Raw genomic sequence first — 27,914 nt, 5'->3', positions numbered from 1 at the left:
GCCATATTTATGTATATAGAAACCGAATGTACCGTCTAATTTCCGTATTGTAGGTAGACCTTGTCACATGCTATCAATTCATAAAGTATAGCATGTGCGATTGAATACAGAAATTGGTGAAAAACATAACCCAAGAAGGTGATGAAAAACAATAACCGTAATAATAATAAAAATTGAACTTTTTTCTGAATAAATTCGAACTTGCTGCCAAAAAATGTGATCTGAAAATAGTTTGTTTATCGCAAAATATATCTGGATAAATTCTAATTTTCTACCAAAAATATTTTTGGGAAAATTTGAATTTACCGGTAATTTCACTGACAAAAATCGAGTTTTGCGCCGAAATTAATTCTGAAAAAATGTTTTTTAAAGAGAAATTAAACTTCCCAGCAAAAATCATCATATAGAAAATTTGAATTTTTCACCAAATTTTTCTGAGAATATTTAAATTTCCCGCCAGATTTTTTTCTGTCTATCTTTTTTTAAATGTTGTGAAGTAAATTATCATCATGAAGCTGTTTACGTTTCAAAATTGCAGACAACACATCTGAACAATTTTTTGATCTATTACATTGTCTTTCAAAAACTTTCATTGTTGAATAGCCAGGCCAGAAAAATTGTTATGAGACGTTAGTATCAAATTATGAAAACCGTTGTGAATATCTTTCCGATGCTTCATCAGATCGTCGTGCAACAACTTCGCTCTTTTCCCAAGCTCCACGACCAAATGAAAATTGTAGTTGTCTACAGCCGGTACCAAGTGGTCGCAGATTTTTTGAATTTCATCTCTTGCAAAGAATCTTTCAGCTTTGTTTAGGTACTCCTGAAATATTGAATTTTTGATAAATTCTCAATTTCTTGTATTTTCCTTCAATGTCATACTATTGTTAACATTTTTTCCTATGTGGCAACCGACAACTTGGTCTGGCTGCTGAAAAGAAAAGTGTATTTCTTAAAATTTTTGCGTTCAGCCAGCCGCAAAACGTCGGCCGCTTTTTCCTATACATTTCTAGTAAAACCTCACAAAAGTCTGCTGTAGAGCATATGGATCTGCGTGAGAGCAAGATGTCACAAAAATTTCAAACTCGGGATTTCGATTCTTGAAACTAAGATTAGCATCGGCAATCTTTTCTACAAAACCATCCACAACACCTTTTTTAACTTCTGGGAAAAAACCAGCTTCAGGTATACACTGCAAGGAATGACTTAAATTTGCATTTTGTCTGATACAACTCACTTTTATATAAATCTCGTTTAAGTTTCTCAGAACGTCATCCAGCGGCTCAAAAGTCTTGTGGAATTTTTGAATCACTTCTCTGGTATGCGTCGAAAATAAGTATTTCTTCGAATCATTAATTCTCTGATCCTCCAACTGTATTGCTCGCAGTAAAATTTCCTCGTTGGCTCTGATCGAAGCAATTTGGCAATTTGAGGAGCGTTGTCCAATTTCGGATACATCACACTCTTGACAAATATCGTTAGAACTAGTTTGGCACCCATTCATTTTTCTGTAATTCAAAAAATAAGAAGTATACTAACATTAGAGGAAGGGTAAATTTTATGAAAATCCGAAACAGTTTTGATAAGACGAAAAAATTGTTTGTTCAATGTTCAATGTTGCCGAAGAACACTAGGGAGGTAGAGAATTAGAGATGAGCAATAGAATTGGGAATGAGAATCGGTTTTTTGTGTCCTCCATGCGTGCAAAGAGAAATTCAATTTGATAATTCTTCATTTCCAGGCACAATCATAGGAATTTTAGAAAACCACAATCATAGGAATTTTAGAAAACCACAATCATAGGAATTTTAGAAAATTTTTGAAACTGTCTGATTTGGACATTTTTGGCAATTGGAAACGAGAGTGTCGGTTTTACGATTTTTCAAAGCTAAAACTCGAAAAATGACACCGTTGATCGGCAACTCTGTTAACTTCTGAAATTTACCCTTGTAGTAACTTGGTGATTTTCGGAAATTTTTTGACCATTACATAAATGTTTTTTTTCTGAAAAAAAGTTTATAAAGCCTATGAGTGATTTTTTTTAAAGAAATGGTTAGTGTTTTCCGGAAACAATAATTGTTAGCAACCCTCTTCATTTAGATTTTTTAGAATCCATTATTGAACCTTAAAGTGCGAGATACCAGTGAATCCAAATTAGATGTAATTCATCGTATCAAAAAATTTGATTATTTTTCACAATACGTCTAACATATGACGGGTCTCTCACACTCTGCGTGTCCAGCGAGGTCACAAAATGCGTATTCGACACGCTTTTTGTGTCGGCCGCGTACACGGAGACACTCGTCTCGTGGGAAGAAAACAGTGTTGGAAAATTGGTTAGACAGTTTAATCGCACGGTTTTTATTAATAGTACCATCTTAAAACTGACAGTAATTTTTGGTCTGGGCTGATGTGTAAATCGTTAGCAAAAGTACAAAAACTTGCATTTCAGAATCAATCTCAAAATGCAATTTTTGCTGAAAATTTATAAAAACCTCATAAGAGAAAGGAAATTACCGTTTGCATTGAAAATGCCGTATATTTTTTTCGGCTAATAACGCAACTATTATATTTGATTATTTTATAATAAACTTTTTAACGATAAAAATAATTTTTAAATTCAACTCACATTTTCCTACATTTCAATATAAATTTTTCAATAAGTTGTTGAAAATCAGCTACTAATGTATCCTCAAATTTTTTGAAGAAATTTTTTTTAATACAAATTTAATACAATTTGTTTTCTTTGTGAAATTTTCATACTCTGATGTTTCTTTATTTTGAAAAAGTTTAGCCCTAATAGTGAAAAATCTTCAAAGAAAAAGAACCCAAAAGATTTAGATTTTAACAATTTCCTGTCAATATTTTGTTAGATTGCAATTGTGTGACCACTTTGAGTTTTCACCACTTTTGACTGCACAAAAAAATTTCAAATTTGTTTTGGAAAGATTTCCCTATCATAAATTCTTATTTTGAGTTCATATGAACTATTTCAAACATTTTTCCCATACTTCACCAATTGAACTTGTTTTTTTTTCGTCCCTACGTTGTAAAGAACCATTAGAGAACGTGGAGAGCGCAGACAACAAACAAGCAAAAAGTAGGCGGCGCCTCAGAGTCAGATATAAATAGAGTATCGGGATTTTCAACTGAATCTACAGCAGTTTTTCGCTCATTCACGTCTACCCGTACCAACAATGTCCACCGAGCCACAATTTGAAAATCCATTCATTGATCGTCAATTGGATGGATCAAAAATCCACGAAATTTCCGGGCACAGGTTCAAGGCCACGGCTCTTGTTCAGCCAACCTGCTGTGCAATTTGCTCCAAGTTGATCTACGGACTCGGAAAACAAGGCTACAGGTGTTTGGGTAAGTTTTTTGAATTTAATACAATTCCTTAAATTTTGGAAAATTTATTAAGCCCTGAAAAATTAATTCGAGTCTGACCCAGCTGTGAATTTAGACCTTAAATTCCCTTGTGGCGTTTTGAACTCGGGCAAGAGTAGAACAAGACTTAAGACTTACGTTAAGCTTCTCACCGGGGCCTGTATGTATCTGTGTCGGATGCTAAAAACTGGGCATATGTACATACTAAAGTCATTTTTAATTTTCAGGCTGTGAAACTGTTGTTCACAAACGCTGCCATTCCTTAATAAACGATCGTTGCAACTTCGGCCCATCATCTCCCCGCCAGCCACCTCCACAAGAGCTTTCCAGTGATTCTGGAGAGCTTCGGCACAGGATCCCATCGCCCACTGAGCCCCAAGTCTCCACCAATCATCACTTCAACAAGCATTTCTACACCCGACCAACGTTCTGTGATCACTGTGGAAGCCTGCTCTACGGGCTCTCCAAGCAAGGCGTTCAATGCTCGGATTGTTTGGCAAATGTGCACCATCGTTGTAAGGAGAAGGCGGTTCACAATTGTATTGTTTCAAGCCAATAATTCAAATAAGTTTTTATGATATCTAAAAATACCTTCTAGGCAGCATAAAAATGCCGAAATATGTTCCTATAAGGCACATAGGTAGGCGTTTTTTGCCTGCCTAGAAAACACATTTCACGCTGATTCTTACCACCCTGATCTCTTTTTCTTTCATTATTTTTCTTCTTCTCCATAACAAAAAAAAATGAATTTTCAATATTTTTATAAGACTAGAAAGTTTACCCGTGAGATAAATACTTGTATAAACACATTAAAAGTATTCAAACATTTCCGGATGCGAGAACTCGATTGAAAATACGTCAAACACTTTTGCAATGTGAGCTTTTTCTTTCAGCTCCCGAATGTGGGCTTCCAGCAATCGAACAATTTTCATCATTTTCGTCAAGCGGTCCGAATAGTGAGGGGTTCGCATTCTGTTCATGTAGTAGTTATGGAGATTGTCTGCTTGAACTTGAAGTATTTTTTCAATGATTTCCAGGTCCTGGCCTTCAACTTTTCTTAGCATAGGCTTTAAGCACAGTTGAATAAACATGTAGTTGAGCTCAACATTTGTTGGTACCAATAGAATCAGAGCATCTATAATAGCCGTCCAACTACTGATCCCGGCAAGGAGAAATCTGAATTTAAAAATTTACAATTAGCTCAACCAAAATTACTCACGGCTTCAACTGATCCATTGAGTGGTGTGTGCAGAAGGAAATATCAACGTCGAAATCATTAATATTCATACACTTCCCCTCGCCGACCATTAATACATCGGTGCCAAAGTTTTATTTCCTCCGTTGCGCCGAAGTTTCAGACATTTTTTCCAGACGGATCCAGAGGCCCCACGCGGATTTGAGTATGTCAGTCTGGAAAAGAAAATTGGTGAATTGCAGGACTTTTCTTGAACTTTTCAAATCTTATCAAGAGTTTCTAGAATTTTAAAGAATTCTCCACAACACTTTGAAAAAATTTCTAAAGAAATAAATTGTACTGGAAATTAAAATTTTCTACAAAAATTGTTGAAACTTTTTGTTTAATCTTTTTATTTTAAAAACTGTACTTTGATTTTCATGTTCAGTTCTCGAAATTCTGCACACGTCGAGAACCACTGAGCAGTTTTCAAGAACGAATCCTCCCAGAATTGTGTTACCACTGATTTGATGATAGATGTTTGGAACTGTATATTGGGAATTTTTCGTTTTGAATTCAATTCCTCCACTTTAAAAGTCATCTTCTCCAAACTGTTTTCAAATTGGCAAGAAGACGGAAGATACGATGGGGTCTGCACATCGATTAAAGACTTTTCAGAAAAAATCTGGCTTATTTCTTACTTCAAAAATGTTAACCGCTTTATCAATGAGATAAGAGACATCGACAATCATTCTTGACGGAGATGCTCTATCCAGACTGCAAAACAGAATTAGTTCAGGCCGCCCGAGGATGCTTGCCAGGCTCTGTGAAGGGCTGACACTGGGTAAATCGGAACTTTGTGATGAGGAGGAAATGAGATCACGGCTAGTTTGGAATTCTGGAACAGATTTAGTAACAGTTTCAACGCAAATTTTTTATAGACACTAAATTTGCACCTGGTGCCGAAAAAATTCGAAAAACATTTCCCTATATTTTTTCAAATATTTTTTTGGAAAAAATCAAAACAAAAAACTAACTATTAGGATCCATCCCAGCGTTGAAGCACTTTTTCAATCGGCAAATTTTACAATATTGTCTGAAAATTTTTCAAATTTTACATTTTATTTGTTTAAAAAGTTAAAGCTCACATTCCATCCTCCAACGAACAATTTTCTCGTTCACACACCATGTCCTGCGATTTCGCACTGCGCCTCAAGGCTCTTCTGAAAAAAATTGTCAGCTTCGAATTTTCCATCGCACTAAACCTGAAAAAAGCGGCACATGCTCTGCAGCTGAGCACTCCAAAATGACGGCCATGAGATGGTTGATCACATATCACACAAGGACCGGATAAATACAATGGAGCTGGCATTATTTGAATAGAAATTTATAATTGAAAAATGTTGGTAGATAAGAGAGAAACGCGAGAGTTTACTTTTGTTTTATCATACGCAGACATCGAAAGACGCTCAGAGTGTTATTTAGTTTTGTGGAGAGCGCAGGGGAGAGTCCGAGAGGAGTACACATGATTCAGTTCAACGTTGAAAAAAGTTCAAAGTTTATTCGATTAAAGTTATAGTGAGAAGTTTAAACAGTATACATTTATTCAATTTCAGTTTTAAAGCAGAAGTTCATATTATTCCGTGTGATTCCTCACCAAATCCTTGCTGAACTGGTGCCAACGTTCCATGTCATCAAGCAAGTGCTCAGCCTTCTCTGTTATCACCTCACGGTATTCGGAGACATGTTTCGGGTCAGCTGTGGCGAGTTTCAGTTGAGCAACGGTTCCAAATAATGGCATAACAAGGAGAGCACCGGTTACAAAGTAGTGTCGATAAGAGTCTTTGAGCTGAATGTCGTACTTTTAACAATTTTTTTTTTGTACTAAAAGTATACTAAATCGCTTCGAAACTTTTAAACAATATCTTTTAAACAACAGCAGCACAGTTTTAAACTACAGCTGCACAGTCCTAGTGTACACCGCATTGCCTTTCGTAACCTGCGTCCGACGCGTCCCGGGTTACGCATTCTTTATATTTGACAGTGGTCGCCTACGCTGTGTTTAACCTTCATAATGCAGACCTTTGTCCAATTTTTTGATGAGGGAACACCCGAAATAAAAATGTTACCTGCTCTAGAGAATAAGGATTCTTGTTGCTCCCAAGAGCCTCTTGGAAGTACTTGTAGAACGTTTCCAGCAAGCTTTCCCAGTTCGACTGGCGATCGGCTCCCGATAGAGTTGTGAGGAAGAGACGAACTAGGTCCTCGGCTGGGTTTCCTATGTGGATTAGCTGATAGTCGATGATTTTGTTCACCGAGAATTTACCATTATTCTCATTCCACAGTAAGTTTGCAGACCACAAATCGCCGTGCACCAATACCGCACGCTTGATACCTAGTTCACAATTTCTGCTCCCAGTGCTCCAATTTTCTGGACTTTACTTGCCAGGCGATCAGGATCCATGCTGATGAGCTGCTCGAAGATGCCCTTCATTCCATCTTCGGTCAACATTGGACCCATCATTTGCTGGATGTCGTAGCCAGATATACTTTGGACTTCCTGGTCAGATAGGTGAAGTCCTTCGGCTTGAAGTGTGGCCAGAGCCTTGAGAACCTGTAAATTAAAGTTTGAAATTTAAAAGAACATTGCAACTCACTGGATAAAGTTCCTGCGGCTTCACATTACAGTTGAGATGTCTGACCACTGTGTCGCTCATGTACTCCATTCCTAAGATTCCTTTAGCCTTGTTACTTGCGGCAAATTTCTTGGAAAAAAAGGTTTTTGGCATTAACAAGACATCGTTCTTGTTCCATTTCTGGGCAATCTCATAGAAATTGACTTCACGATTATGCTGAGCTTGATCCACCCCCTCCACCATCTCCATAACGGCAGCCTCTTGCTCCGGACCAAACGCGCTTTTTTGCACCATCTGATCGACAAAGCCGGAGAGATGAACGGCTGACGTGATTTTCAACACAAACTTGTCAGGAAAAGTTTTGTCTGGGACCGTCCAGTTTGGCTCAACAAGGATGACACGACTCATGAATCCCTGAAAATTGTGCAAAATAATTGAGGGCCAGTAAAAAGAAAACCCACATTTCCGTCTCCAATATCTGTGAACTTGGCGTCCTTTCCAATTTTGGACTTGATGCTCATTTGCTTTTCAATCACATGCTGAACATCTTCCAATTGAACATGAGTTTGGAAAAGCCCACTTCCTAGCTTTAGAATTGACATTTTTTGTTCTGGAAATTTCTGGTAAATTTGAAAAAATTGTCGGAATTTTTAGAAATCTTTGGCAAGTTTTAGAGTGCCTTGGAATTTTCTTGGAAAAATTAAATGATCCAAAAACTCAAAATTTCGAAAATTTCTTGAAACTTCTCAAACATTCTAAAATTCTGATTTGTCTGAGAACATTGAGAAATTCAGGAAACTTCCGAATTTTTTAGATACTTCCAAAAAATTCAAAAACTCCCGAAAAAAAATCTAAAGTTTAGAAAAGTAAGTTTGAAACTTCTGAAAAGTTCTTGAAATTCGAAAAAAATAAAAATAAAATGTTGGGAAATATTAAATAAATACTTGGAACATTTTTAGATACTACATGAAAAATTTCTTGAAACTTCTGAAAAATTTGAAAAACTTCCTCTTTGAATAGTTTTACAAAATTGTGAAAAATTCCAAAATTAAAAAAAAAATTTAAAATAATTCTAAAATTACTAGCAGTTTCCAAAAAAAATTTAGAAGTTTTCTTAATTTTTAGAGACTAAAATAATTTTAGAACATATTCTAAAAATCGTTAGAAATTTTGCAAACAAGAAAAAAAGTATTGTTGATCAAAAATTGAGCTAATTTCAAACCGTCAAAAATAATGTAATTTTTCAAAAACAATTCTCATTTTGTTTGAATTTATTTGTCCGAGGATCTACTCCTCCACATCAGTCTAATCGTTGAGACAGAGCACAAAAAGCGTTGGACACGCATTTTGTGTCGGGAAGTCACAAGGAGGAGCGGGAAATAGCACTGCGAGAGTAAGAGAAATAGTGTATGGGAGAAAATTTCAATTGAAATCGTTTGGGAAATTCTTTTTACTTTGAGATGCGTATCCGTTTGGCAAACGGATGCGAGCTTGGATTTTTGGTCTTGTCAACGGTTATCAGTACTTACATTCTCTTTTAAATGTTGGGAACTTTCTGGAACCTTTTGGTAATTTTGGAACAATTTTTATTATCTTTGAAGGTTGTAGAAATCTCTGCAGATTTTTGTTTCTGAATTTTATCTAAAGTTTTTCAACTTTTCTTCAACTTTTCAAAACTTGTGAAAAATTTACTGATTCTTTGAGCATTTTTTTGAGGAATTAAAGATTTTATAATTTTATAGGATTTTAGAACTTTCCAAAAATATCTGGTATTTTCCAAAGGGTTCTTAATTTTTTCAGAATTTTCTTGAAAATTCTTGAACTTTCGAAGAGATTTATTTTAACTATCCAAATGTTCACAGAACATTCAAACAGTTGCTAAACCTTTCCAAAAACTTTCTTGAATTTTTCAGAATGTTCCTGAACTTTCCTGAACTTTCCTGAACTTTCCAAAAGATGTTCACAGAAATTTTAAGAAGTTTCCGAAAGTTTCCAGAATTTTCCCTAAACGTTTTAGAAAATTAATAGTGATTTTCATAAGTATTTTAAGATTTTTGTTACTTTTCAAATAAGTTTCGGAAATAACAAAAAATCTAGTACAAAATCGAGAAATTCAGATTCAAACTAAATTTCTCAAAAACCATAAAAATTTTTGAACCTAATAAATAGTACCCCTCAACAAATATTAAAAATCCAATTTCATTTCCTATTTCATGTTTCTTCCGCTCTCAATTTGTATAAACTTCTCCTATTTTGCACATTCTTTCAGAAATTATGTCAATAATTCTGCAATTGCAAACTCCACACGTATCCAATACATACGATGGTTCGAAAGTTCATGAGGTGGCTGGTCACAAGTTCAGAGCTGCAGCTCTACTTCAACCAACTTGTTGTGCTTTTTGCTCCAAGATTATATATGGGCTTGGAAAACAAGGATATAGGTGTCTAGGTAAGTAAATTTCGAACGGTTGATGGTAAGCAAGACAGCTTATTTAGGTTTTTATAAAAACTAAATTCAAACTCTTGTGTTAGTTCAAATTTTGGATTACTGTTTATTTTGAGATTTTGGAAACCGGAAATCTTCCGGAATCCGACAAGCACAAGAAAAATTAATCATGAATGTTTTCAGGTTGCGAAACAGTAGTGCACAAGAAATGCCACGCCTCCATGATCACATGTTGTGTTTATGATTCCTCGCGCCGTTCGTCACTGGCTTCAGTGTCCACGAGTACAAAAAATTGGCCATCTAAATCTTCATCTGCGCCCTCATCTCCTACAGCCGGCTCAACTGCTAAAAAAGAATACGAAAAAGTTAAATTGTCAAGGAAATGAATAAAAATTGGTGTTTTTTTTTGATAATTGAATTTATGATGCACTTAAAATCTGGGGCACATTGAGTTCGACAGCAGGCAAGAAGCGGGTGACAGCCGAAAAAAATACCATAGAAAACGTTTTTTTTTTCGAAATGATTTTTCGATCGCATTTTTGTTTACGTTCCACATACAAGATGCAATTTTATCAATTTCATAATGGGAGTTTACTTTGTTTCCAATTTTTAAACCAACTACTTTTATTAAATGTACATGGATTATCACACTATCTGATAGCAATCGAACAAAGAAATCATATTTTTTAAGATGATAATCTGCACATGTTGGGAGCCGTATTTAAGCACACCCTGGCGTCCATGTTTCAAGTCAAATACTTCTTTATTTCTCTAAAAACCTTAACTTTCTGCAAATGCTGCTTCGAGTGGTTTTTCTCACATTTGTCATTCTCTGGGCAGGCGCGGAAATCCAGTTGGGCTGCAAAAGCACTCCATTCCGAAAAGGTGTCAATCCATGCCCTCCACACTTCACAGAATTACCCGGAGGGCTTTGTTGCTCCGATGACGACGTCTATAGTGAGTTAACTCAAAACAAAGGTCATAATTAGGCACACTTTTTTCAGTCATATCGGACAATGACACCACACTTTCCCCAACAACAACCACAACCGCTGCTCCATGCCAAGACAGATTGAACCCTGCGACAGGAGTCAGCGATTGCCCAATGCGACGCAATTTGTGCACGGATCCAAATTACAGAAAGATGATGCACGAACAATGCCCAAAGACTTGCGGATTCTGCACTACTGGGTCGACTACCAAGGCACCAGCGTGCTCTGACAAAGTGGATCCGAGAACTGGAGTTAGTGATTGCCCACAAAAGAAGTATCTGTGCACAGATCCTACGTACAAGGGATTGATGAAGGACAAGTGTCCAAAGACATGTGGATATTGTTAACCTCGCATTTTATTCTAAATACTTATTTATTATTATTATGTAATGATGCCTTGAACGTCTTTCAACTTTATCATAAATATATTTTCATAGATTTTTATTACTTGAAAGTGGAGCACCAATTTTTGGTCTTTGATTCAAAATTTAAATATTTTCAAATTTTCAAATTTTGTAGGCTTTCTGAAAATTTTTTAAATAAAAGTTATGACAAAACTAGAAAAAATGATTCAGCTAGAATAGTAAATTTTCTGAACCTTTTTTTTTTTTAATTTTTCGGTTTTTCGAAAAATCTAAATTTTCCGATTTTCCGATTTTCCCTGAAATATCGAAACTTTTTCATACCCGTTCGACCCAGAAAAAATGGTTCCACGAAAAACGCCTCTGAATCGGTGGAATATTTATTTAAAAAAGAGGTACATGACGCAAGTTGATTAAATCAGTTTTCTCATTTTCATAACAATGAGTGTTCTCCCATAAAATCCTTTTCTTTTCCAAACAATTTTTTGAACGGCCTTTTGTTCACGTTACACAAACAAGGTGTGCCTTTATCAATTTGATAACGGAAGTTTACTTTGTTTCCAATTTTCAAAACAACTGTTTTTATCAAACGTACATGATTGAAAGATTAACACACTGATAGCCGTATTTAAACACATACTCACACAGGTTTCAAGTCGAAAGAGATATTGTTTTATAGAACCTTCATTCTTTGAAAATAATGCTTCGAGTTCTTCTTTTCACTTTTACCATTCTCTGGGCAGGTGCGGAAAACCAGTTATGGTGCAAAAGTGGCCCATTTCCAACAGGAGGAAAACCCTGCCCACCAAACTTCACAGAACTACCCAACGGGCTTTGTTGTTCTGATGATGACGTCTATAGTGAGTTAACTGAAAAATAAGCCTTAATACGGCTTGCAGCGACCCTCCGCCAACTTCATGACGCACCGTCTGCACAGCGGAACCCAAAATGTTTCGGGCACTGCGAAACATATACCTACCACACTAAAAAATTTTTGCTTCCAGTCATATCGGGCAATGGCACCACACTTTCCCCATCAACATCCACTACCTCTGATCCATGCCATGACAAAATAAACAATGCGACAGGAGTTAGCGATTGTGCAATGCGACGAAATTTGTGTACGGATCCAAATTACAGAAAGATGATGCATGATCAATGCCCAAAAACTTGCGGATTCTGCACAACTAGGTCGACTACGAAGGCGCCAGCGTGTTCTGATAAAGTGGACCCGAGAACTGGGGTTAGTGATTGCCCACAAAAGAAGTATCTATGCACAGATCCAACTTACGAGGCACTGATGAAAGACAAGTGTCCGAAGACATGTGGATATTGTTAATTGACTGTTTTTATTCATTCTAACTAATTTATTAACATGCAATAATGCCTTGAAAGTCTTTCAACTTTATGATAAATATATTTACAAAGTCAGTCAATAGTCTTATAAATGATTTTCAAAATTACTCGAAAGTGGAGGAGCAAAGTTTGAGTCTTTGATTCAAAACCAAAATATTCGAGAACTACTAAATTTCGTAAACGTTCTGCAAATTTCTGATTAAAAAGTTATGTTAGAAAAAGTTAAAAAAATATGCTTATTTCAGCTAAAAGCTAAAACTTTGTACGCAAATATATAAAATTTGTTTCGCATTCATGGACCGATATGGTACCTGAATGCGTAATAAATGCCTATTTCATATTGATAATTGAATAGAAAATAAATTTATTCCACAACTGAAAATTTAGCTGAGAAGTGGTGATTTTCTTTAAAAAACTACTATTCAATTCAAAACGATTCAATCAGTTTTTAAATTAAACTTATTGGGCAATTAAATAAAAACATTTAAAACAACACCAAACCCAAACAGAATATTGTCCTGAAAAAAACCCTACTTTCTCTAACTTTATATATAAACGTTTTTTTCTCACTCCCCAGGTATAACACACAATTCTTCGCTATATAATCTTCAGAGACCAATTAGAGACCCTATTTAAGTAACAAAAATATGGGAAAACAATTTATAATACCAACTACTCTCACTATCAGTTTAAACCTCACATCGTACAAAATATGGTACCTGAAGAAACTTCCAATTGGCCAGTTTTTGATTATAATATGACGTTACTATACGTCGTTTTCCACAATTTTGAACTCAATAAAGATGCCTATGAGTGCTCAAAAAATGAAACTACCCATGTCTTTCATACTTTAAGAGGATCATATTATTTGACCACCGGGATGCTTATACTGGTATTTTGTTTTTGGCATTTCGTTTTCCTTCGTAGTTAGTAGTTACCATTTCAAGTTTTTTTCAGATTCTATACACTATTTGTCTCATCGCCATAATAAAAAGTGATCAAATCAGAACACCGGCTTACAAAACCATGATATTCCTGGGAATCTGTGATATTTGTTCAACCTTCGTTCATTCCATTACCACTGGCATATTTGGCATAATGGGCGTTGTTTACTGCGACTTTCCACTCGTAATTTTTATTCTCGGCTCTCTGGGTTTGGGATCTTGGATGGGATGTTGTGTTTCTAGTATAGTGCTGGCAGTTATCAGAGCTGGTGACGTGGATTCGAACAGATGGATAATGCGAATTTTTGATGGCTTGAAGATTTATATTGTCTTGGGCATATGCCTTGCATATTTTTTGATAACAATTTTTCTCGTGAAACCAGTGGTTTTTAACGAAAACTATTCATCTTGGTTTACCGATCCCGGACTTGGTCACGACGTGAGGCTTCTCATTTTTCCTTCTGAATAAGGTTGAAAAATTTCAGCCAGCCTTGTACAAAAACTCGCTGATTGCCTTTAACAATTTTGCTGTTGCAATTTGCACAATTGTGTTCTATGGCTATATTTCTTACGTTTATCTGAAAAAATCCAAATCTGGCAATAGCAGCACAAAACTCACAAAATCACAACTCTCGATTTTGCTTCAAACGTTCTTTTTCTGCTTTTTTCATGCAGTGACGTCACTTATCTACGTTTACATGGACATTTTCCAGGTCTACGATATGCTCATTTTCATCGCTCATTTTGGGTGGCAGTGCAGTAGTGGTACGTTTGCGCCAGGGGTGTGCGGCAAATCTAGAGATTTGCCGAGCTCGGCAAATTTGGCAAACTTACCGCACACCCTAGTTTGCAATTCCTTAAAATAACCATATCATTTAATATTTTTGAATTTAAAGGCCAGTGGGGAAATTGTTAAAAACCACTTCTTTGGTCCCAAAATGACCAAATATAGCGATAAAACTTTTCAGAAAATTTTTAAGAATTTTTTATTTACTGTCAAAAAGTGGCAATTACTCAGTTTTTGCCACTCATAATTTTGGAAGTCGACCAAAAAAAAAACTTTTTTCGACATTTTTTATGTTTCAATTTTGTTTAAATTATTTGCATTAAAATATTGTAGGGGTCGAAATATGCGACTTTTCTTTAAATTTCTCAAAAGCTCATATTTTTCACAATTTTGGCAATTTGCCAAAACTTTGACCGGAAATTATGAAAAATCTAAAATTTTTTGGAGTCTTTTATTATGATATTTGGTTGTTTTGGATCATTATACGTGCATTTAGACAAAATCCCCACTGGCGCTACTCTACCTTTAATAGAAAATTGAGAAAGTGGTAGCTTTAAAAGTTCTCACATGTACCGAAAATATTTCAGGAGCTGTTTGTGTTGTCTACTTGACGCTCAACAACTCAATTCGACAAACAGTGAAAAAATTATTCTGTACACCACCTGTCAGCACTGTTCCTTCGAACATGTTCACTGTTGTAATTTGAGCCAATGAATTTATTTTCTGCGAAAATTGCTTTATGGCGTTTTGTTTATGATAATAAAACTTTGACATTGGTCATGTGACTAACTGATATAAATAACTAATAAAGTATTTTTCCATAGAAAACGTTTTTTTTTCGAAATGATTTTTTGACCGCCCTTTTGTTTACGCTGCATTCAAGGTGTGTCATTATCAATTTCGTTACGGAAGTTTTAGGCAAACTAATATTGTACATGATTGAGAGATTAGTGCACTATCTGATAGCAATAGAACAAAGAAATCATTTTTGAAAAGATGATAATCTGCACATCTTGGGAGCCGTATTTAAGCACACCCAGTCTTCAAGGTTTCATGTCGAAAATTGCTTTCAATCATCTTCACTTTTTACAAATGATGCTTCGAGTTGCTCTTCTTACTCTTGCCATCCTCTGGGTAAACGGGGAAATCCAGTTAGGCTGCAAAAGTACTCCATTCGCAAAAGGTGTCAATCCATGTCCACCAAAGTTCACAGAATTGCCCGGTGGGCTTTGCTGCTCCGATGACGACGTCTATAGTGAGTTAACTCAAAATTAGAGCTACAAGTAGGCACCGTTACGGCTTGCGGCAATCTTCGCTAGTCTTACAAGTTGCACAGTGTCGTGTCGGGCGCGGGCACTGCAAAACCTATACCTACCACTCTGAAATTTATTGTTTCCAGTCATATCGGGCAATGGCACCACACTTTCCCCATCAACAACCACTACTGCTGCTCCATGCCAAGACAAATTAAACCCTGCGACAGGAGTCAGCGATTGCCCAATGCGACGCAATTTGTGCACGGATCCTAACTACAGAAAGGTGATGCACGAGCAATGCCCTAAGACTTGCGGATTCTGCACTACTGGGTCGACTACCAAGGCGCCAGCGTGTTCTGATAAAGTGGACCCGAGAACTGGGGTTAGTGATTGCCCGCAAAAGAAGTATCTATGCACTGATCCGACGTACAAGGGATTGATGAAAGACCAGTGTCCAAAGACTTGCGGATATTGTTAAATGTTTGAAATTTCTGCTTAAATTATTTGTCGCTGTAGTATGTCAAATATGAATACCCCACCTATTGTCTTTCAAACCTACCATAAAATATTTTATTCCGATTTGCAAATTATGGAAACATTAAAGGTGGAGTAGCGCCAGTGGGGAAATTTTTAAAAACTACTCCTTTGGTCCCAAATTGACCAAATATCATGATAAAACTTTTCAAAAAAATTTTGAAAATTTTTTATTTACTGTCAACAAGTGGCATTTACTCAGTATTTGCCACTCATAATTTTGGAAGTCGACCAAAAAAAAATTTTTCGACATTTTTTATGTTTTAATTTTGTTTAAATTATTTGTATTAAAACATTGTAGGGGTCGAAAGACGCGACACTTCTTTAAATTTCCTCAAAAGCTCATATTTTTCAAAACTTTGGCAATTTGCCAAAACTGTGACCGGAAATTATGAAAAATCTAAAAATTTTTAGGAGTGTTTTATTATGATATTCGGTTGTTTTGAATTATTATAAGTGCATTTAGACAAAATTCCCACTGGCGCTACTCTACCTTTAAGTTATTGCTCAATTTTATTGGTGAAGTGTGCATTTATAAGTGTGATACTTTATTCGTCGAAAATAAAAATTATGACATTGATTAAGTGACTAACCAAGACATATATTACAGTATTCAATCACAGAAGTGACAATGTCTAACCCCTGAGAGAACCGTGTCAACAAAATGATAAGCAGCTGATAAAATATTTTTAGAACGAGGAAATGTTCAATCATAACGAGTGTTTTGCAAAATCTTCTTCCAAAAAGTTTGAACGGCAGACGACGCCTTCGATGGTGTCTGCAGATAGTTTCACAATAAGTACACGTTCACCGGTGCCGATTTGTAGTTTTTGAGTGTAGAATCTGAATTTTTTTTTTCATTTTCCATTTTAGTGTGAAAGACTCGGAGATGCTCCCGGAAGATTTTGGCTGCAGAGCTAGGTTCCCGGGAGGTGTCGGCTGCCGCGCAATAAAAGTGAAACTCGGGAAAAGTCGGATGCAGTACTATGTTCCCGGGAGATGCCGGCTGCTGCTTTTTGATAGGGAGCCCGGGAAATCTCGCCTGCAGCGCATATTTATTAGATGCTCCAGGGAGAGCGCATTAAAAGTGGAACTCGAGACATGTCGGCTGCTGCACAATAAATGAGAGTACAAGGGACATGCTGGCTGCAGCACTCAAAACCTAAATGTTCCCGGGAGATGTCGGCTGCGGCGCGTTAAAAGTTGAACCCGCGAGGTGTCAGCGGCTCTTTTTGAAATTATTTCATTTCTCACCTTTTAGAGCCAACATTCTCAAGCGATAAAACATTTGGGAACCCAGCTAGCACTTCCTCAAGATTCCACGGCTTTTGAGCATCGAGCTGGAAATATGATCCTCGTGGTAGATCTCTCGACCGATAGCTCTGAAAATGTTTTCAAAAATTATAGAATTTTTCGAATTTCCACACCGACCTCTACAATTTTCCTCAATTCTGATTCCTTGAAGCTTTGCGCCGAGAGTTTTAATCGTTCAGCTGTCAAGAACAAATCGATCATAGTTGGCTGATTGATCCCCATTTTGATTTCCTTTAAAAACCACCAGTATTCAGATTTTGCTAGCATGTTTATTGTAGCAGATGTGAAGTTCGATTTGACAATGTCCAAAGATTTCAGGTATTTCGAGTCGAAGCAGCCGAGCAAACGGAGGAAATGCACTCCGGGCTCCACATTTCGATGCTCCGAATTATTGTTCCATTGCAACTTTCTCGCACGAATTTTGCACGAGCTTCCACGTTTTTGCATCTCCCGTTTCAAGTCGTCCACGAACTTTTGGACACATGGCTTATTTTCGTCAAAGTAGTCGAACCAGAAACTCTGTGCTACAGTTCTTCGATTTTTGAATACGGAGAGAAAATTATCGACTCCATGCAAATTTATGCACTTCCAGTTTTCCGCGAATATCGAAAAGGCCACTTGTTCTTCTAGTTTTTTTGTAATCGGATTATAGGTTCGATCGGCTTTCAGTGTGACATAGGACATTCGGAGCGGAGTTGTTTCGACGAGGTATTGGTCGGATTTTGAACATTTTTGGAGGCAACAGCTAAATGAAATTATTTAGTTGAGGTAATAAATGACAGCGCCAGTGGGGGCTTTGTTAAAAACCACTCCAAATATCATTTTAAAAACTTTTCAACATTTTTTATTTAAACAGTTATAGTTGTTAATAGATTTGCCAAAAGTTTTTGAGGTCCGGAAATGAGCCAATAATTTTGAAATTCGATATTTGCCGAAAGCTTCGTAAATTTTTGAAATTCGACAATTGTTAATAAGTATTGTTAATAGGCAAATATTTTTTCGATTCGGCAGCTTTCAAAAATGTCAAATTACCAAAAGTTAGAGAAAATTTTCAGAAGTTAGGTATATTTCTGTAGTTAGGTAGGCAGGTAGGCAAAAAGCTCTACCTCCGCATAAAATCAAGAAAATATACGAAATACTGTATTTTTTATTAGTTTTTCACAAAAAAATCATTTAAATTTTATAATCTACTACGATTCAAATAAGGACAAGCCTACAGTTTTTTTTTCAAAAGTTAGCAAAAACTCAGTAATTGCCACTTTTGACATCAAAAAAAATTTCAATTAAATTCACAAGTTTTTAAACCAAAATTCACAAAACCCTTCAATTTCTAATTTCTCACCTCGATTTGTAGTCCAGACTTTTCACCACTTCCTTCTTAAAAGTTAAGGGCAATTTCTGCCAAAACTCGGCGTTTTCTTCAACACCTGGGCAGCTCATATTGTTGCTGTAAATAATACAAACTTCGAGCAGAAATCTAGAAAAAATCTTAAAATCCAATAAGAAAAGGAACTAGACGTCTGAAAACTTATCCAAATAACAGAATGAAGGCAGAAAAACATGAGGAAACGGAACCCGGAAGTATATTGTTAGACGACCATAGATTGGAGAACGATGAGATTTAGAGAGAAAAACGGCTGGCAGAGAGTGAGGGGAGGAGAAGAGACGCAGAGAGAGGATGGACGTCAGATGGAATGTGTCACTCATGCATTCCTGTTAGTCTATGCATTATTTCCGTGTCTACAGAATCTTGTAGTTTTCAAACTATAGAAATCTGGGATGGGATCGTCGATGAAAATGTGACGTTTTTCTTATCAATCTTATCGCTGTAGTGATGTTTGGGAAACTGCACAGACCAGTAATTTGAATCGGATTTAGAAAACAAAAATTTGGAAAGTTTTATTTGAATTTATCGCTAAAAGTAAATGAGTTTCTGGGGAAATTCTTGGTCGATGCACCATGTTGCGGAGCGAATTCCCATATGGTAGAGAAACGCAAAAAAATTGAATTTTGTTCCAACCTTTTCAATGTAATTGTTTTATAGCTACTAGTAAATTTATATGGGTCTTGAAGCGAAAAAATGTAGTGCGAAAAGTTTTATATGTGTGGTATGTATGTCATTCAAACAATGACATTTTTGAAAAAATTTGGAAAACGTATGCTGCTTATATACCAAGAAAAGTTTAAAAATCAAAATTTTGAATGGCGATATAGACATGCATATTTATTTTTTAGATGTTTGTGTTCGTCAACACCGATTGAAAACAGATCAAGAAGAAAAAGTCTGCACAATAAAAAACTAACAAAAAAAAAAGAATTAAAAATGGAATATCTAAATGTAATATGAAACTTTAGCCTATCGCACAAAAAATCTTGTCTGTCAGCGCCCGACTCTTGGCGGGTTGCGTTTTTTAGTGGGGACAGTTGTGAATCCGGGAGGTGTCGGGTGCTTCATAAAACTACCCCCTTGGGAGCTTTACTAGATTTCTACAAATTAGGTACTCAGGAAACAAATAGAAAATTACGTGTTAACTCAACAACGATTTCAAATTTTCTGTTACACTTTCTTTTCAGAAATGTTTCATATTTTTTAGAAAATTTTTTCAAATACAATTCCTCTCTTTTTGATATTTTAATTAATTTATGCCCAAAAGTACGTTTAAAAAGTATTTTAAAGAAAAACCAAGATAATAAGAATGCCTGTGTTTTAGTTCTCAAAAATAAAGAAAAGCTGAAAAAAACCAACCACGTGAGGGCGTGGTCGGCTATAATATCACCTGCTTACATTCTAAATCCTGCAAAGCGGAAGTGGAAGTAGTTCCTTGAAAAACGGAAGTAGAATATTTTATGTGAAGAGGAGGTAATAAGAATAATGTTGGATATACATATACGGTGAGAGTTTGAGGGTGAAATTGATTACCAAATTATGAGGATATGTTCTAGATACTAGTTAAACATAATTCCTGAATTTTAGTTCGAATTGGTGGATTTTACGCGCCACCAGAGGAACATATATTGCTCCCCCCTCTCGTTTTTTGGTGAAATCACATTTTAGAGGACCATATCTCGGTGCCTATAATTTTACGCAAAATCAGTTTTTGTAATATAGTAACTAAATCAATCACACTACCATATTTCAACAAGAATCCCAACTGAACTATCACAAAAACCCTTTACAAGTCCAAAATTAAGATCAAAGGGAAAAATGTACTGAAAAACTCAGTTTTCAGGATTCTTCACTTTCTCTTTGTGATGATCATTTGGTAATTCGAAAAAAATTAATAAAACAAATGAAAACACTCGTGGCATATTGTTCATAAGCTTTTTTCATGTTTTACTTTCATTGGCACCGAGATATGGTCCTCTAAAATGTAATTTCACCAAAACACGAGAGGGGGGAGCAATATATGTTCCTCTGGTGGCGCGTAAAATCCACCAATTTGAACTAAAATTCAGGAATTATGTTTAATTAGTATCTAGAACATATCCTCATAATTTGGTAATTTTATCATCTTCGGGAGCCGAAATCCGTGTTTCAGGCCCGTCGGTGCCATTGGTGCCGTATAGAGCTACGGCAGTGAATGAAAATGATGTGCGGTTATAGAAATAGTTACTTAGCACTGATATGTATACAAAACTAATGAAATTTTGTTCGAACAACAGGTTAAAAGTCTGAAATTGTAGGAAATCATCAAAAAATCTGGGGGTGGCATAAAGAAGTTGCACGGCCAATTTTTCGAATTATTGACCTATTTTCCATAATTTTTGAGATATCAGCACAAAAACTTTGGAGTATAGGTTTTTCATCATTGTGAATCGAAATTCAATACTCTTTGTTCACCAAATTACACAGAAGCTGTCATAACCAAAAAATTAGGGGGTGGCATATAGAACATGTACGCACTGTATACAAAAAAGAGGCATGCTAGTTAGTCCTGTTTTTATGATGAAAGGAGGGGAAAATTTTTTTTTTAAATCTTAATTTCATCTAAATAAGCTAAAAGAAAAAACTCATAAAGAAACCAAAATAACAACCATGAAAAAAACTACATTTGATCATTATTCTGCAAACTTTTGAACAGTTCCTTGTACGCCCGATTCAGCAATTCTCACGACCAACAAAGTTTCTGCAGACGCCATTTGGAAATGAATTGAGTTTCCTGGTTTAGATTCACACACCCTGCAAAAAGGCAGAAATTTGGAAGCTGCCTTTTTTTTGTGAAGACAGTAAGGCCCAATTTCAAAATTTAACCAATTAATTTGTTTCCCAAATTTTATGTACAAAACGAACTCACTTTGCAATTAGCCCAGTGGGAAGTTTTTCGAGTATTTCTTCGATTTTTGGAGGATTTTCAATTCGAAAATTGAAGTTCGAGTCGATTGGTACATTTCTTGACAAGAAACCCCAAAATTTGAGTTTGGAATCAATTCAAATTTAACAAATTGAAAAAGAAAATGGAGAAAAAAATTAATTATTTTAGTTTTAGAAAAATTTAAAAATTTTGATGAATTCCGAGAATTGAAGCACAACTTTTGCATTTTGTACTTAAATCTCCAAAATATTTTCAAATAAACTATTTACCTGAATCATTTTCAAAATATGCTCAATTTCCAATTTCTTAAAATAAACCGTGCAATTTGTGGTGTGAAGAAATGGCTCAATCGATTCAACTTGTCCATTGGCCAAAGAAATTGTGCTGGCGCGTTTCCATTGGCTAGTTTCAGCCAAAATATTCAATTCCTCCGGTGGAAACTGCAGCATATCATTGTGAATCATTTTCAGCGAGTTTTCATCAAACAGTTTTAAAAACTTGATAAAAACTCTTGCAGAATGTTTCTCGTCAATTTCAGGCGGGCAACATCTCCAGTACAAATTTTTAACTTTCAGAAAGTTTTCAGATTTTTCAATTAAAGATATCAATACGTGGATTTTATCAAAATCTCTGCTAGAGCAAAAAATAATAAAATCTTGAATTTTTAAGCTTGTAAGCTGAAAAATCCTAGCAATGTGGCTGAGTTCTCTATTTTTCGAAAAGAGTTTCTTGTTAAAATCTGAATATTCTTGAATTTTCAAACATATTCCATGAGGAAAAGTGAATGCGATTTCCAGATGTGACAGAGTGAGTTGGCAGGTGTCGACTAGCTTCTTGTCTTCCTTAGAGCATTGCCGGAGGGCATTTCTGAACAAAATTATGACTTGAATTTAAAAAAAAGGTTTAGAATGTCATTACTCACCGATGTTTCAAATCCAAATGAGAAATTATATTTCTTTTGAATAAATTCGGTAGATTCGTCCATTTCAAGAGAATTCTTGCATCCGCCATTTGACAACAAAATAAGAAAAACTCTTATCTCTGTTTGATAGTGGTATTTATTTAATGATGACGAACTGTTTGTTGGGTGCAAATGATTTTTCAGAAAATCGCGAAATTTCCAGAATTTTTTTTTTAATTAGTAGATAAATGTCATAAAAAATCAGCTTTAAAAAATTTTCTAAGAATCTGCGACCCAAAAAAAAATTGCATTTCAAAAAATTGGCGCAAAAGTTATATTAAACTTTTAAAAAAATTGGCGCACACTTAAAAATTTTCTTGAAAATTGTCGGAAAATTTAATGATTTTTTTAAAATTTCGGCACAAAAAAAACTTATTTTTTTGAACATTTAGGCTAAAATTCACAAATTTTCTATATTTATTCTAAATTTAAATTTTGACTGTGAATTGAAATTTTATGAATACTTGGCGCAAAATTCAAAGTTTAATGGTGAAAGTATTCTGACAGAAAATGTGAAAACTTTAATTTATAAAATTTTTCCGCCAAATTAATATGTTTGATTGAATGCAAACTGGCAACAAATGGTTCTAATATTCATTTGAAATTGCTGCTTAAAATTTTGATTTTTCATTTTTTTTTTCAAAAATTCAAAAAAATATTTGAAAAAACTATGTTCATAATTTTCTTGTGAAGACAAAAATTGCAAAACTATAAATTTCAATTAAATCCAGAATCCCTAAACATTTCCGGGTGGGAAAATTCGATCTTCATAATTTTAAACACCTTGGCCACTTCCATCTTTGGCCTGTGCTCCCATAAGTTCTTCTGTATCGAATTATTGATTTTCATCAATTTCGCAAGTCGATCGAAATATTTTGGCATGTTTAGTACATCAACATAATAATCATGAAGATCGTTAGCCAAAATTTGTTGGAATTTTTCAGTTATTTTGAGGATATCCCCCTGACAACGCTTTCCTGCGTATTCAAATGAAAGCTGGGCCAACATAAAAGTCATTTCCATATCGGTTGGTTGAAGATCTTGTAGGTACCCAATAATGTCGAAATTGTCCCGAGAACTTTGACGTAGGAAACTGAAAAATTAACTATTGTGCAACGAATGCCAAAAATTCATTTCGCTACAAAAGGCGGTAATTTTCCGAAATTTCGGTTGCCAAAAATTTTCAAAAGTTTCATTAGAAATGTCCAAATTTTCAAAATTTTCAAAATACCCACTATACAATATTCACAGCGGGGTAATCACTAATCCACGTGGAATCGAAATTCGTCTTTGCCAAGTCCATCAATACTCCTCGCCGAGAGACAATTTGAGTTGGTGCAGCGTTTGGATAACTTTTCCGGTAGACAGCGGTTGCCGAGTGCCGATCTAACGTCGCCCAAATGTGCCAGATACACTCCAGAATTTTTAGCTGAAAATTTGGGAAAAATGCAAAAAAAATTTGAGCGCTTTTGTATCTTTTGTTTAGGAATTTCCAGAAAGCTTCTGAAACCACCAAAACTATCTGCAATTTTCCGAGAGTTCCAGTAATTTTCTAGAAAATTTCAAACTATCCAAAATATTATGAAACTTTCAAAAAAAAATTTTGAAAACATCTAAAGGTCCTCGTATCTTCAAGATACAGAAAATTTTAATTATTTTTTGAAAGCTTTTTAGAAACATCTGGAATAATTAGAGATATTTTTAAAACATCATAATATTCCTGAACTGATCTAAACCATTCCGGTATTTGTTAAAAACTTGCGGGAGATTGAAAAAATGGATTAAAAATTTTCAGAAAAGTTAAAAAAATTTTTAATAAGTTTTGAAATGATCATGAACCAGTTTCAAAAGTTCTGGAGTTTCCAAAATTTTTTGACCAAACTTTGTAGAATTTAAACAAGATTTATTACCTTAACATCTTCGTCTTGCTTTTGAAATTCTCCAAAATGCGTCAACCACTTTGCCACTCTCAGAAAATAATGGCGCCACGTATCTACTACAAACTTTCACGAAACATCAGATACCGTCTTGTAATCCTCCGTTCTAGACTTTGTCAGACCAAATGTTAGTCTATGCAGACTACTTTCAAATTTATATACAGTTTCAGAAGGGAGCCTGAAAATATTTAAAGCCTTTTTTATCAAGTGGCTGACATCTATATATCTGGTGCAAATTGGTTTTTGCGAATCCCAGAATAAAACAACTTCAGGCCTCCCGACGAATTTTTCCAGGGTTTGAGGTATTTTTGAACATAATTTCAGCGAATTGAGTCCGTCTCGGTTGTATTGGAAATCTAGATAATATTATATTTTTCTGGATAAAAAGTAAATTATTAAAAAAAATCTCACTGGAAGTGCTCATTCCCACATCGAAGCACCTTTTCAGACGACATGGCTGTAAAATCTGAAAAAAAAAACATTTTTTGAATTGAAGCAGAAACGTTTTCTCACAGAAGATCCGAGCAATTTTGTGTTTGACATTTTTGAAAGCTCCATTTGGAATTCGCAGCTCTTCTGAAAATGGAAAACAATTTTGAGACAATATTAAACTTTTCAAGATACAGTAAAATTCGGCGGTCATTCGAAAAAAAAAATTAAAAAAAAATGTCCGTTAATTTTTTATCATAAAATTTATATTTCTGCTAAAATCGAAATAAAAGTTTTTCAAACTATTTAAAAAAAAATTAAATAGCCACATTTTTTTGAAGCCTAAAAAAACAACAAAAAACCAAAGTTCATCAATTCAACTCACCGAAAAAAAGCAGCACATGCTCTGCAACTAGTTGCTCCAAAATGATTGCCATGTGCTCCGTGAGCTCCACAAACTTCACAGGGTCGTAGTTCATTCATGACGAGGGTGCCTACTAGATCTATGTAACAAACTAACAAATGAAAAAAAAAACTGCGCAATGGATAATTCAATAATATTTCTCGTCTAAAGCACCTGCCGCCAAATAAATGTGCCCGCCAAAGTTTCGCCATGTGTTTTGTGCTCTATTGGACTCAAAAAGAGCAGGAATTCATAATTAATAGTGTGAAAAGTCTGCGGAAATCAAAAAATCAGTCAAAACTTTTTTTTGAATGGAAATGAATTTAAAAAGCGGGGGAAAAGACAGAAGTAAAAATAATTTATTTTTGAACATTCAATTTCTGACAAATCCAGTATCAATAAACATTTCAGGATGGGAGAACTCCACTTTGAAAACATTGAAAATTGCGGCAAGCTCCCCGCGTGGGCGGTTTTTCCAAATGTCGTTCTGAAATTTGATAATAAAAATTTGTATTGGTAATTTGGTGGTTTATGCGCTCCCGTCTTTAAAAAATTCCTCATGATATTAGGCAATCGGATATTAGGCAAACGGCAAAGTGGCAATTCGCCGGAATGAAAGATTCCGGCAAGTCGGTAAACAGGCAAATAGCCGGAATTGAAAATTACCGGCAAATCGACAAACCGGCAATTACCGTTGCCGATTTAAAGAATTTACCGACAAAAAAATTGCCGAACGGCACTTGCCGCCCACCCCTGTTTTGCATCGTATAGTATATAGATATATCTTTCGCAGCGGCCGACACTTGTTGAGACCCGTGCCGTACTGGACAAGCTTTTTAAAGATCATTTTCAGAGCACAAAAACTGTAAAAGTTACAAACCTGTATAGCATTATTGATCTTCATAATTTTGCCTAACCTTCCAGAATATCTCGGCGTTCTCATTTCTTTTACATAATACTCGTGCAAATCATTTGACAGGACTTCTTGAAACCTATCACAAATCTTCAGAATATCCCCTTGAAATCGTTTTCCTGCATATGAAAATGTTAGCTGAGCAAGCATAAAGTTGAATTCCATATCTGAAACTTCTAGCTCCATGAGTTCCAAAACTTGTGGCTGAAGATCCAATGCGGTGATTGAGTTTAGGAAACTAGAAAAAAACGATTTAAAAATTCAAGTTCTAGTTTTTCAAACATACTAGAATAGGTCTTCCGTGGGGTAATTGCTAATATCCGAAAAATCGACCTTTGTCCTATCAAAATCCAAAATCAATCCATTACTCATTGCCCATGTCTGCTGCGAGCATAATTTTAGTTTTCGGGCTTTTGCAGTTGTGATCAGCTTGTCGAGTCTTGCAAAAACGTGCCAAAATGATAGGAGAAGTTTTATCTGAAAATTTGAAGTTTTTTTTTGGGCTTACTATAGTAGTTAACCTACCTTTATTTCATCTGGAATCCGCTGAAACTCATCAAAATATGTCAACCATTTGGCGGTCCTCAAAAAATAAAACTCCCAGAAATAGGACATTTCTCCGTGACTGATGGTTTTAAAACGTGTTTGAGCCCACTCTTTAGAGCAATTCGAAAATGTCGCTAACTTTTTAAGCTGCGTTAAGCCAATGTACGGGCTTTCCGGACCAGCTGTAAATATTTCCGAAGCTTTTCCTACCAAGCTGTTCAGATCTACAAATGTTTTCTGATAGGAATCCTGTGGAACACAGAAGATCACCAAGCTCGGGCGGCCCACAATATTGGCGAAGGAGCGGGGAATTTGGGCAATTGACGAGGACTTAATAGAGTCCCGATTGTGTTGAAAATCTGAAGCGAGAACGTTATTTGCTGAAAACGAGAAAAAAAGGTTACATTCAATTTTCATCCCGGCCTCGTAACATCGTTTCAGTCGGCACGGCTTGCAAAAACGAGCAGCCTCTCCACAGTGTACGGAAAGACATTTCAAACGTAAATATTTGGTGCCTGCTCTTCTCCTAAAAGATTGTTGAGATAATTTGAACCAAAAAGACTTTGCGGTACCCTATGATAAACGAGCAGCCGACATTAATAGAGGTTCGCGGCGGACCACACATTTTTGTCGTGTGCGCCTATCGAGTGAATACACATGGTTCACGGACCTAGATCGATGTCGGCTGCGCTCTCATCAATGTCTCAAAACACCATTCTCCGGGCAAAAATCAAAATGCTCACCTAAAAAATACCGCACATGCTCTGCAACATTGAACTCCAAAATGATTGCCACGTGTATTTTCTGCTCCACAAATTTTGCAAGTTTGTAAAGATTTCACTAGCATTGAAATATTATTTAAGACAAAAAAAATCAATAAAGCAAAGAAACGGGTAAATAGAGGTTATGTCTGTGCTAGAGACACGATGAAATAGAAGAGACGCAGCAAGAATAGGTAAATTGTTAACGGCATGTGACAGTACATTGTTTCAATGATGCAAATCAGATAAGGTGGACTTTTTGAACCTCATTTAAGTACATTCAGTTGACAGACTAAATCTTTACAAATATCGGAAATTTAATTTCAATACATAATTTTAAAAAAAATTTTTCATGGGATGTGGAGAGTTGAAAAAAAGTTTTAATGAATTTTTGGAATAAGTTTTCAAATTGGTAACTATCCGAACAAAGAAAAAAGCAATTGTTGTTATGTTGACCATA

At 35.5% G+C, this 27,914-nt stretch overlaps 10 protein-coding genes and 3 pseudogenes across 18 annotated transcripts; 6 read left to right on the top strand and 7 right to left on the bottom strand.

Moving 5' to 3' along the window:
- Positions 1–572: 572 nt before the first annotated feature.
- Positions 573–1,510, bottom strand: pals-31 (Protein containing ALS2cr12 (ALS2CR12) signature). 2 transcript variants are annotated; one of them, NM_001269057.4, is made up of 3 exons: positions 1,238–1,510; positions 1,025–1,192; positions 573–823 (listed from the first exon to the last, which is right to left on the bottom strand). In NM_001269057.4, the coding sequence occupies exons 1-3, from the start codon at positions 1,502–1,504 to the stop codon at positions 590–592; spliced, it is 669 nt and encodes a 222-aa protein (NP_001255986.1). In that variant the 5' UTR covers positions 1,505–1,510; the 3' UTR covers positions 573–589. The 2 variants fall into 2 exon arrangements, 1 of the variants encoding a protein (NP_001255986.1); NR_132480.1 differs by having other exon boundaries at positions 590–1,192; positions 1,238–1,504.
- A 1,625-nt stretch (positions 1,511–3,135) lies between these two features.
- Positions 3,136–4,190, top strand: F48G7.10 (Phorbol-ester/DAG-type domain-containing protein). The gene is made up of 2 exons (NM_070872.3): positions 3,136–3,372; positions 3,618–4,190. Exons 1-2 carry the CDS (start codon positions 3,198–3,200, stop codon positions 3,947–3,949), a joined length of 507 nt encoding a protein of 168 aa, NP_503273.1. The 5' UTR covers positions 3,136–3,197; the 3' UTR covers positions 3,950–4,190.
- A 7-nt stretch (positions 4,191–4,197) lies between these two features.
- On the bottom strand, positions 4,198–5,936 carry nhr-83 (annotated as a pseudogene). 2 transcript variants are annotated; one of them is made up of 7 exons: positions 5,830–5,936; positions 5,713–5,787; positions 5,602–5,660; positions 5,266–5,462; positions 4,995–5,216; positions 4,610–4,800; positions 4,200–4,566 (listed from the first exon to the last, which is right to left on the bottom strand). In that variant, coding segments are annotated over exons 1-7 (1,218 nt in total). The 2 variants fall into 2 exon arrangements; another variant differs by lacking the exons at positions 4,995–5,216; positions 5,266–5,462 and having other exon boundaries at positions 4,198–4,566.
- A 264-nt stretch (positions 5,937–6,200) lies between these two features.
- Positions 6,201–7,802, bottom strand: F48G7.15 (annotated as a pseudogene). The gene is made up of 4 exons: positions 7,662–7,802; positions 7,222–7,614; positions 6,694–7,178; positions 6,201–6,413 (listed from the first exon to the last, which is right to left on the bottom strand). Coding segments are annotated over exons 1-4 (1,232 nt in total).
- A 1,661-nt stretch (positions 7,803–9,463) lies between these two features.
- F48G7.9 (Phorbol-ester/DAG-type domain-containing protein) lies at positions 9,464–10,053 on the top strand. Its single transcript, NM_070870.3, has 2 exons — positions 9,464–9,649; positions 9,830–10,053. Exons 1-2 carry the CDS (start codon positions 9,475–9,477, stop codon positions 10,030–10,032), a joined length of 378 nt encoding a protein of 125 aa, NP_503271.1. The 5' UTR covers positions 9,464–9,474; the 3' UTR covers positions 10,033–10,053.
- A 352-nt stretch (positions 10,054–10,405) lies between these two features.
- Positions 10,406–11,069, top strand: F48G7.8 (ShKT domain-containing protein). Its single transcript, NM_070869.2, has 2 exons — positions 10,406–10,603; positions 10,651–11,069. The coding sequence occupies exons 1-2, from the start codon at positions 10,441–10,443 to the stop codon at positions 10,983–10,985; spliced, it is 498 nt and encodes a 165-aa protein (NP_503270.1). The 5' UTR covers positions 10,406–10,440; the 3' UTR covers positions 10,986–11,069.
- Positions 11,070–11,669: 600 nt separating this feature from the next.
- F48G7.7 (ShKT domain-containing protein) lies at positions 11,670–12,417 on the top strand. Its single transcript, NM_070868.2, has 2 exons — positions 11,670–11,860; positions 12,005–12,417. Exons 1-2 carry the CDS (start codon positions 11,701–11,703, stop codon positions 12,337–12,339), a joined length of 495 nt encoding a protein of 164 aa, NP_503269.1. The 5' UTR covers positions 11,670–11,700; the 3' UTR covers positions 12,340–12,417.
- A 651-nt stretch (positions 12,418–13,068) lies between these two features.
- Positions 13,069–14,793, top strand: srt-17 (the record flags this gene model as incomplete). Of its 4 annotated transcripts, none has more annotated exons than NM_001313181.1 (4): positions 13,069–13,248; positions 13,314–13,739; positions 14,014–14,065; positions 14,675–14,793. In NM_001313181.1, the coding sequence occupies 4 exons, from the start codon at positions 13,069–13,071 to the stop codon at positions 14,791–14,793; spliced, it is 777 nt and encodes a 258-aa protein (NP_001300110.1). The 4 variants fall into 4 exon arrangements, with proteins under 4 accessions (NP_001300110.1, NP_001300109.1, NP_001300111.1 ...); NM_001313180.1 differs by having other exon boundaries at positions 13,786–14,065; NM_001313182.1 differs by lacking the exon at positions 13,069–13,248 and having other exon boundaries at positions 13,383–13,739.
- Positions 14,794–15,155: 362 nt separating this feature from the next.
- On the top strand, positions 15,156–15,921 carry F48G7.5 (ShKT domain-containing protein). The gene is made up of 2 exons (NM_070866.6): positions 15,156–15,342; positions 15,487–15,921. Exons 1-2 carry the CDS (start codon positions 15,183–15,185, stop codon positions 15,819–15,821), a joined length of 495 nt encoding a protein of 164 aa, NP_503267.2. The 5' UTR covers positions 15,156–15,182; the 3' UTR covers positions 15,822–15,921.
- A 496-nt stretch (positions 15,922–16,417) lies between these two features.
- On the bottom strand, positions 16,418–18,638 carry F48G7.4 (F-box domain-containing protein). Its single transcript, NM_070865.5, has 4 exons — positions 18,534–18,638; positions 17,309–17,936; positions 17,132–17,259; positions 16,418–16,720 (listed from the first exon to the last, which is right to left on the bottom strand). The coding sequence occupies exons 1-4, from the start codon at positions 18,629–18,631 to the stop codon at positions 16,588–16,590; spliced, it is 987 nt and encodes a 328-aa protein (NP_503266.2). The 5' UTR covers positions 18,632–18,638; the 3' UTR covers positions 16,418–16,587.
- Positions 18,639–20,924: 2,286 nt separating this feature from the next.
- F48G7.13 (F-box domain-containing protein) lies at positions 20,925–22,516 on the bottom strand. The gene is made up of 3 exons (NM_001392469.1): positions 22,427–22,516; positions 21,774–22,371; positions 20,925–21,371 (listed from the first exon to the last, which is right to left on the bottom strand). The coding sequence occupies exons 1-3, from the start codon at positions 22,513–22,515 to the stop codon at positions 21,363–21,365; spliced, it is 696 nt and encodes a 231-aa protein (NP_001379911.1). The 5' UTR covers position 22,516; the 3' UTR covers positions 20,925–21,362.
- A 666-nt stretch (positions 22,517–23,182) lies between these two features.
- nhr-250 lies at positions 23,183–25,310 on the bottom strand (annotated as a pseudogene). The gene is made up of 6 exons: positions 25,217–25,310; positions 24,916–24,978; positions 24,814–24,868; positions 24,376–24,758; positions 23,701–23,894; positions 23,183–23,558 (listed from the first exon to the last, which is right to left on the bottom strand). Coding segments are annotated over exons 1-6 (1,165 nt in total).
- Positions 25,311–25,577: 267 nt separating this feature from the next.
- On the bottom strand, positions 25,578–27,578 carry nhr-90 (Nuclear hormone receptor family member nhr-90). The gene is made up of 6 exons (NM_070862.7): positions 27,437–27,578; positions 27,098–27,219; positions 26,673–27,052; positions 26,434–26,624; positions 26,115–26,385; positions 25,578–25,721 (listed from the first exon to the last, which is right to left on the bottom strand). The coding sequence occupies exons 1-6, from the start codon at positions 27,538–27,540 to the stop codon at positions 25,608–25,610; spliced, it is 1,182 nt and encodes a 393-aa protein (NP_503263.1). The 5' UTR covers positions 27,541–27,578; the 3' UTR covers positions 25,578–25,607.
- Between the last annotated feature and the right edge of the window lie 336 nt (positions 27,579–27,914).

Source organism: Caenorhabditis elegans, chromosome V (assembly GCF_000002985.6).
Source record: "Caenorhabditis elegans chromosome V".
In the NCBI taxonomy this organism is placed as follows: Eukaryota; Metazoa; Nematoda; class Chromadorea; order Rhabditida; family Rhabditidae; genus Caenorhabditis; species Caenorhabditis elegans.
Note: the sequence above shows the minus strand (reverse complement) of the source record. Positions and strands in the feature narration are given on the sequence as shown.

Bases quoted from the DNA above. Each gene is read 5' to 3' on its own strand.
- F48G7.9 (NM_070870.3), top strand. From the start codon at position 9,475: ATGTCAATAATTCTGCAATTGCAAACTCCACACGTATCCAATACATAC. The intron at 9,650-9,829 runs GTAAGTAAATTT...GAATGTTTTCAG, and splicing joins ACAAGGATATAGGTGTCTAG to GTTGCGAAACAGTAGTGCAC.
- F48G7.8 (NM_070869.2), top strand. From the start codon at position 10,441: ATGCTGCTTCGAGTGGTTTTTCTCACATTTGTCATTCTCTGGGCAGGC. The intron at 10,604-10,650 runs GTGAGTTAACTC...CACTTTTTTCAG, and splicing joins CTCCGATGACGACGTCTATA to TCATATCGGACAATGACACC.
- F48G7.4 (NM_070865.5), bottom strand. From the start codon at position 18,631: ATGAGCTGCCCAGGTGTTGAAGAAAACGCCGAGTTTTGGCAGAAATTG. The intron at 17,937-18,533 runs GTGAGAAATTAG...AATTTCATTTAG, and splicing joins AGTCTGGACTACAAATCGAG to CTGTTGCCTCCAAAAATGTT. The intron at 16,721-17,131 runs GTGAGAAATGAA...AAAAAAATTCAG, and splicing joins GAGAATGTTGGCTCTAAAAG to ATTCTACACTCAAAAACTAC.
- F48G7.10 (NM_070872.3), top strand. From the start codon at position 3,198: ATGTCCACCGAGCCACAATTTGAAAATCCATTCATTGATCGTCAATTG. The intron at 3,373-3,617 runs GTAAGTTTTTTG...TTTAATTTTCAG, and splicing joins ACAAGGCTACAGGTGTTTGG to GCTGTGAAACTGTTGTTCAC.
- F48G7.7 (NM_070868.2), top strand. From the start codon at position 11,701: ATGCTTCGAGTTCTTCTTTTCACTTTTACCATTCTCTGGGCAGGTGCG. The intron at 11,861-12,004 runs GTGAGTTAACTG...TTTTGCTTCCAG, and splicing joins TTCTGATGATGACGTCTATA to TCATATCGGGCAATGGCACC.
- nhr-90 (NM_070862.7), bottom strand. From the start codon at position 27,540: ATGCTAGTGAAATCTTTACAAACTTGCAAAATTTGTGGAGCAGAAAAT. The intron at 26,625-26,672 runs GTAGGTTAACTA...TCAAATTTTCAG, and splicing joins GGATTCCAGATGAAATAAAG to ATAAAACTTCTCCTATCATT. The intron at 25,722-26,114 runs GTTTGTAACTTT...ATCAAATTTCAG, and splicing joins AGATCAATAATGCTATACAG to AACGACATTTGGAAAAACCG.
- F48G7.13 (NM_001392469.1), bottom strand. From the start codon at position 22,515: ATGGCGGATGCAAGAATTCTCTTGAAATGGACGAATCTACCGAATTTA. The intron at 22,372-22,426 runs GTGAGTAATGAC...AATTTTGTTCAG, and splicing joins CATTTGGATTTGAAACATCG to AAATGCCCTCCGGCAATGCT.
- F48G7.5 (NM_070866.6), top strand. From the start codon at position 15,183: ATGCTTCGAGTTGCTCTTCTTACTCTTGCCATCCTCTGGGTAAACGGG. The intron at 15,343-15,486 runs GTGAGTTAACTC...TATTGTTTCCAG, and splicing joins CTCCGATGACGACGTCTATA to TCATATCGGGCAATGGCACC.
- pals-31 (NM_001269057.4), bottom strand. From the start codon at position 1,504: ATGAATGGGTGCCAAACTAGTTCTAACGATATTTGTCAAGAGTGTGAT. The intron at 1,193-1,237 runs GTGAGTTGTATC...CATTCCTTGCAG, and splicing joins TAAACGAGATTTATATAAAA to TGTATACCTGAAGCTGGTTT. The intron at 824-1,024 runs GTGAGGTTTTAC...TCAATATTTCAG, and splicing joins ATGCTCTACAGCAGACTTTT to GAGTACCTAAACAAAGCTGA.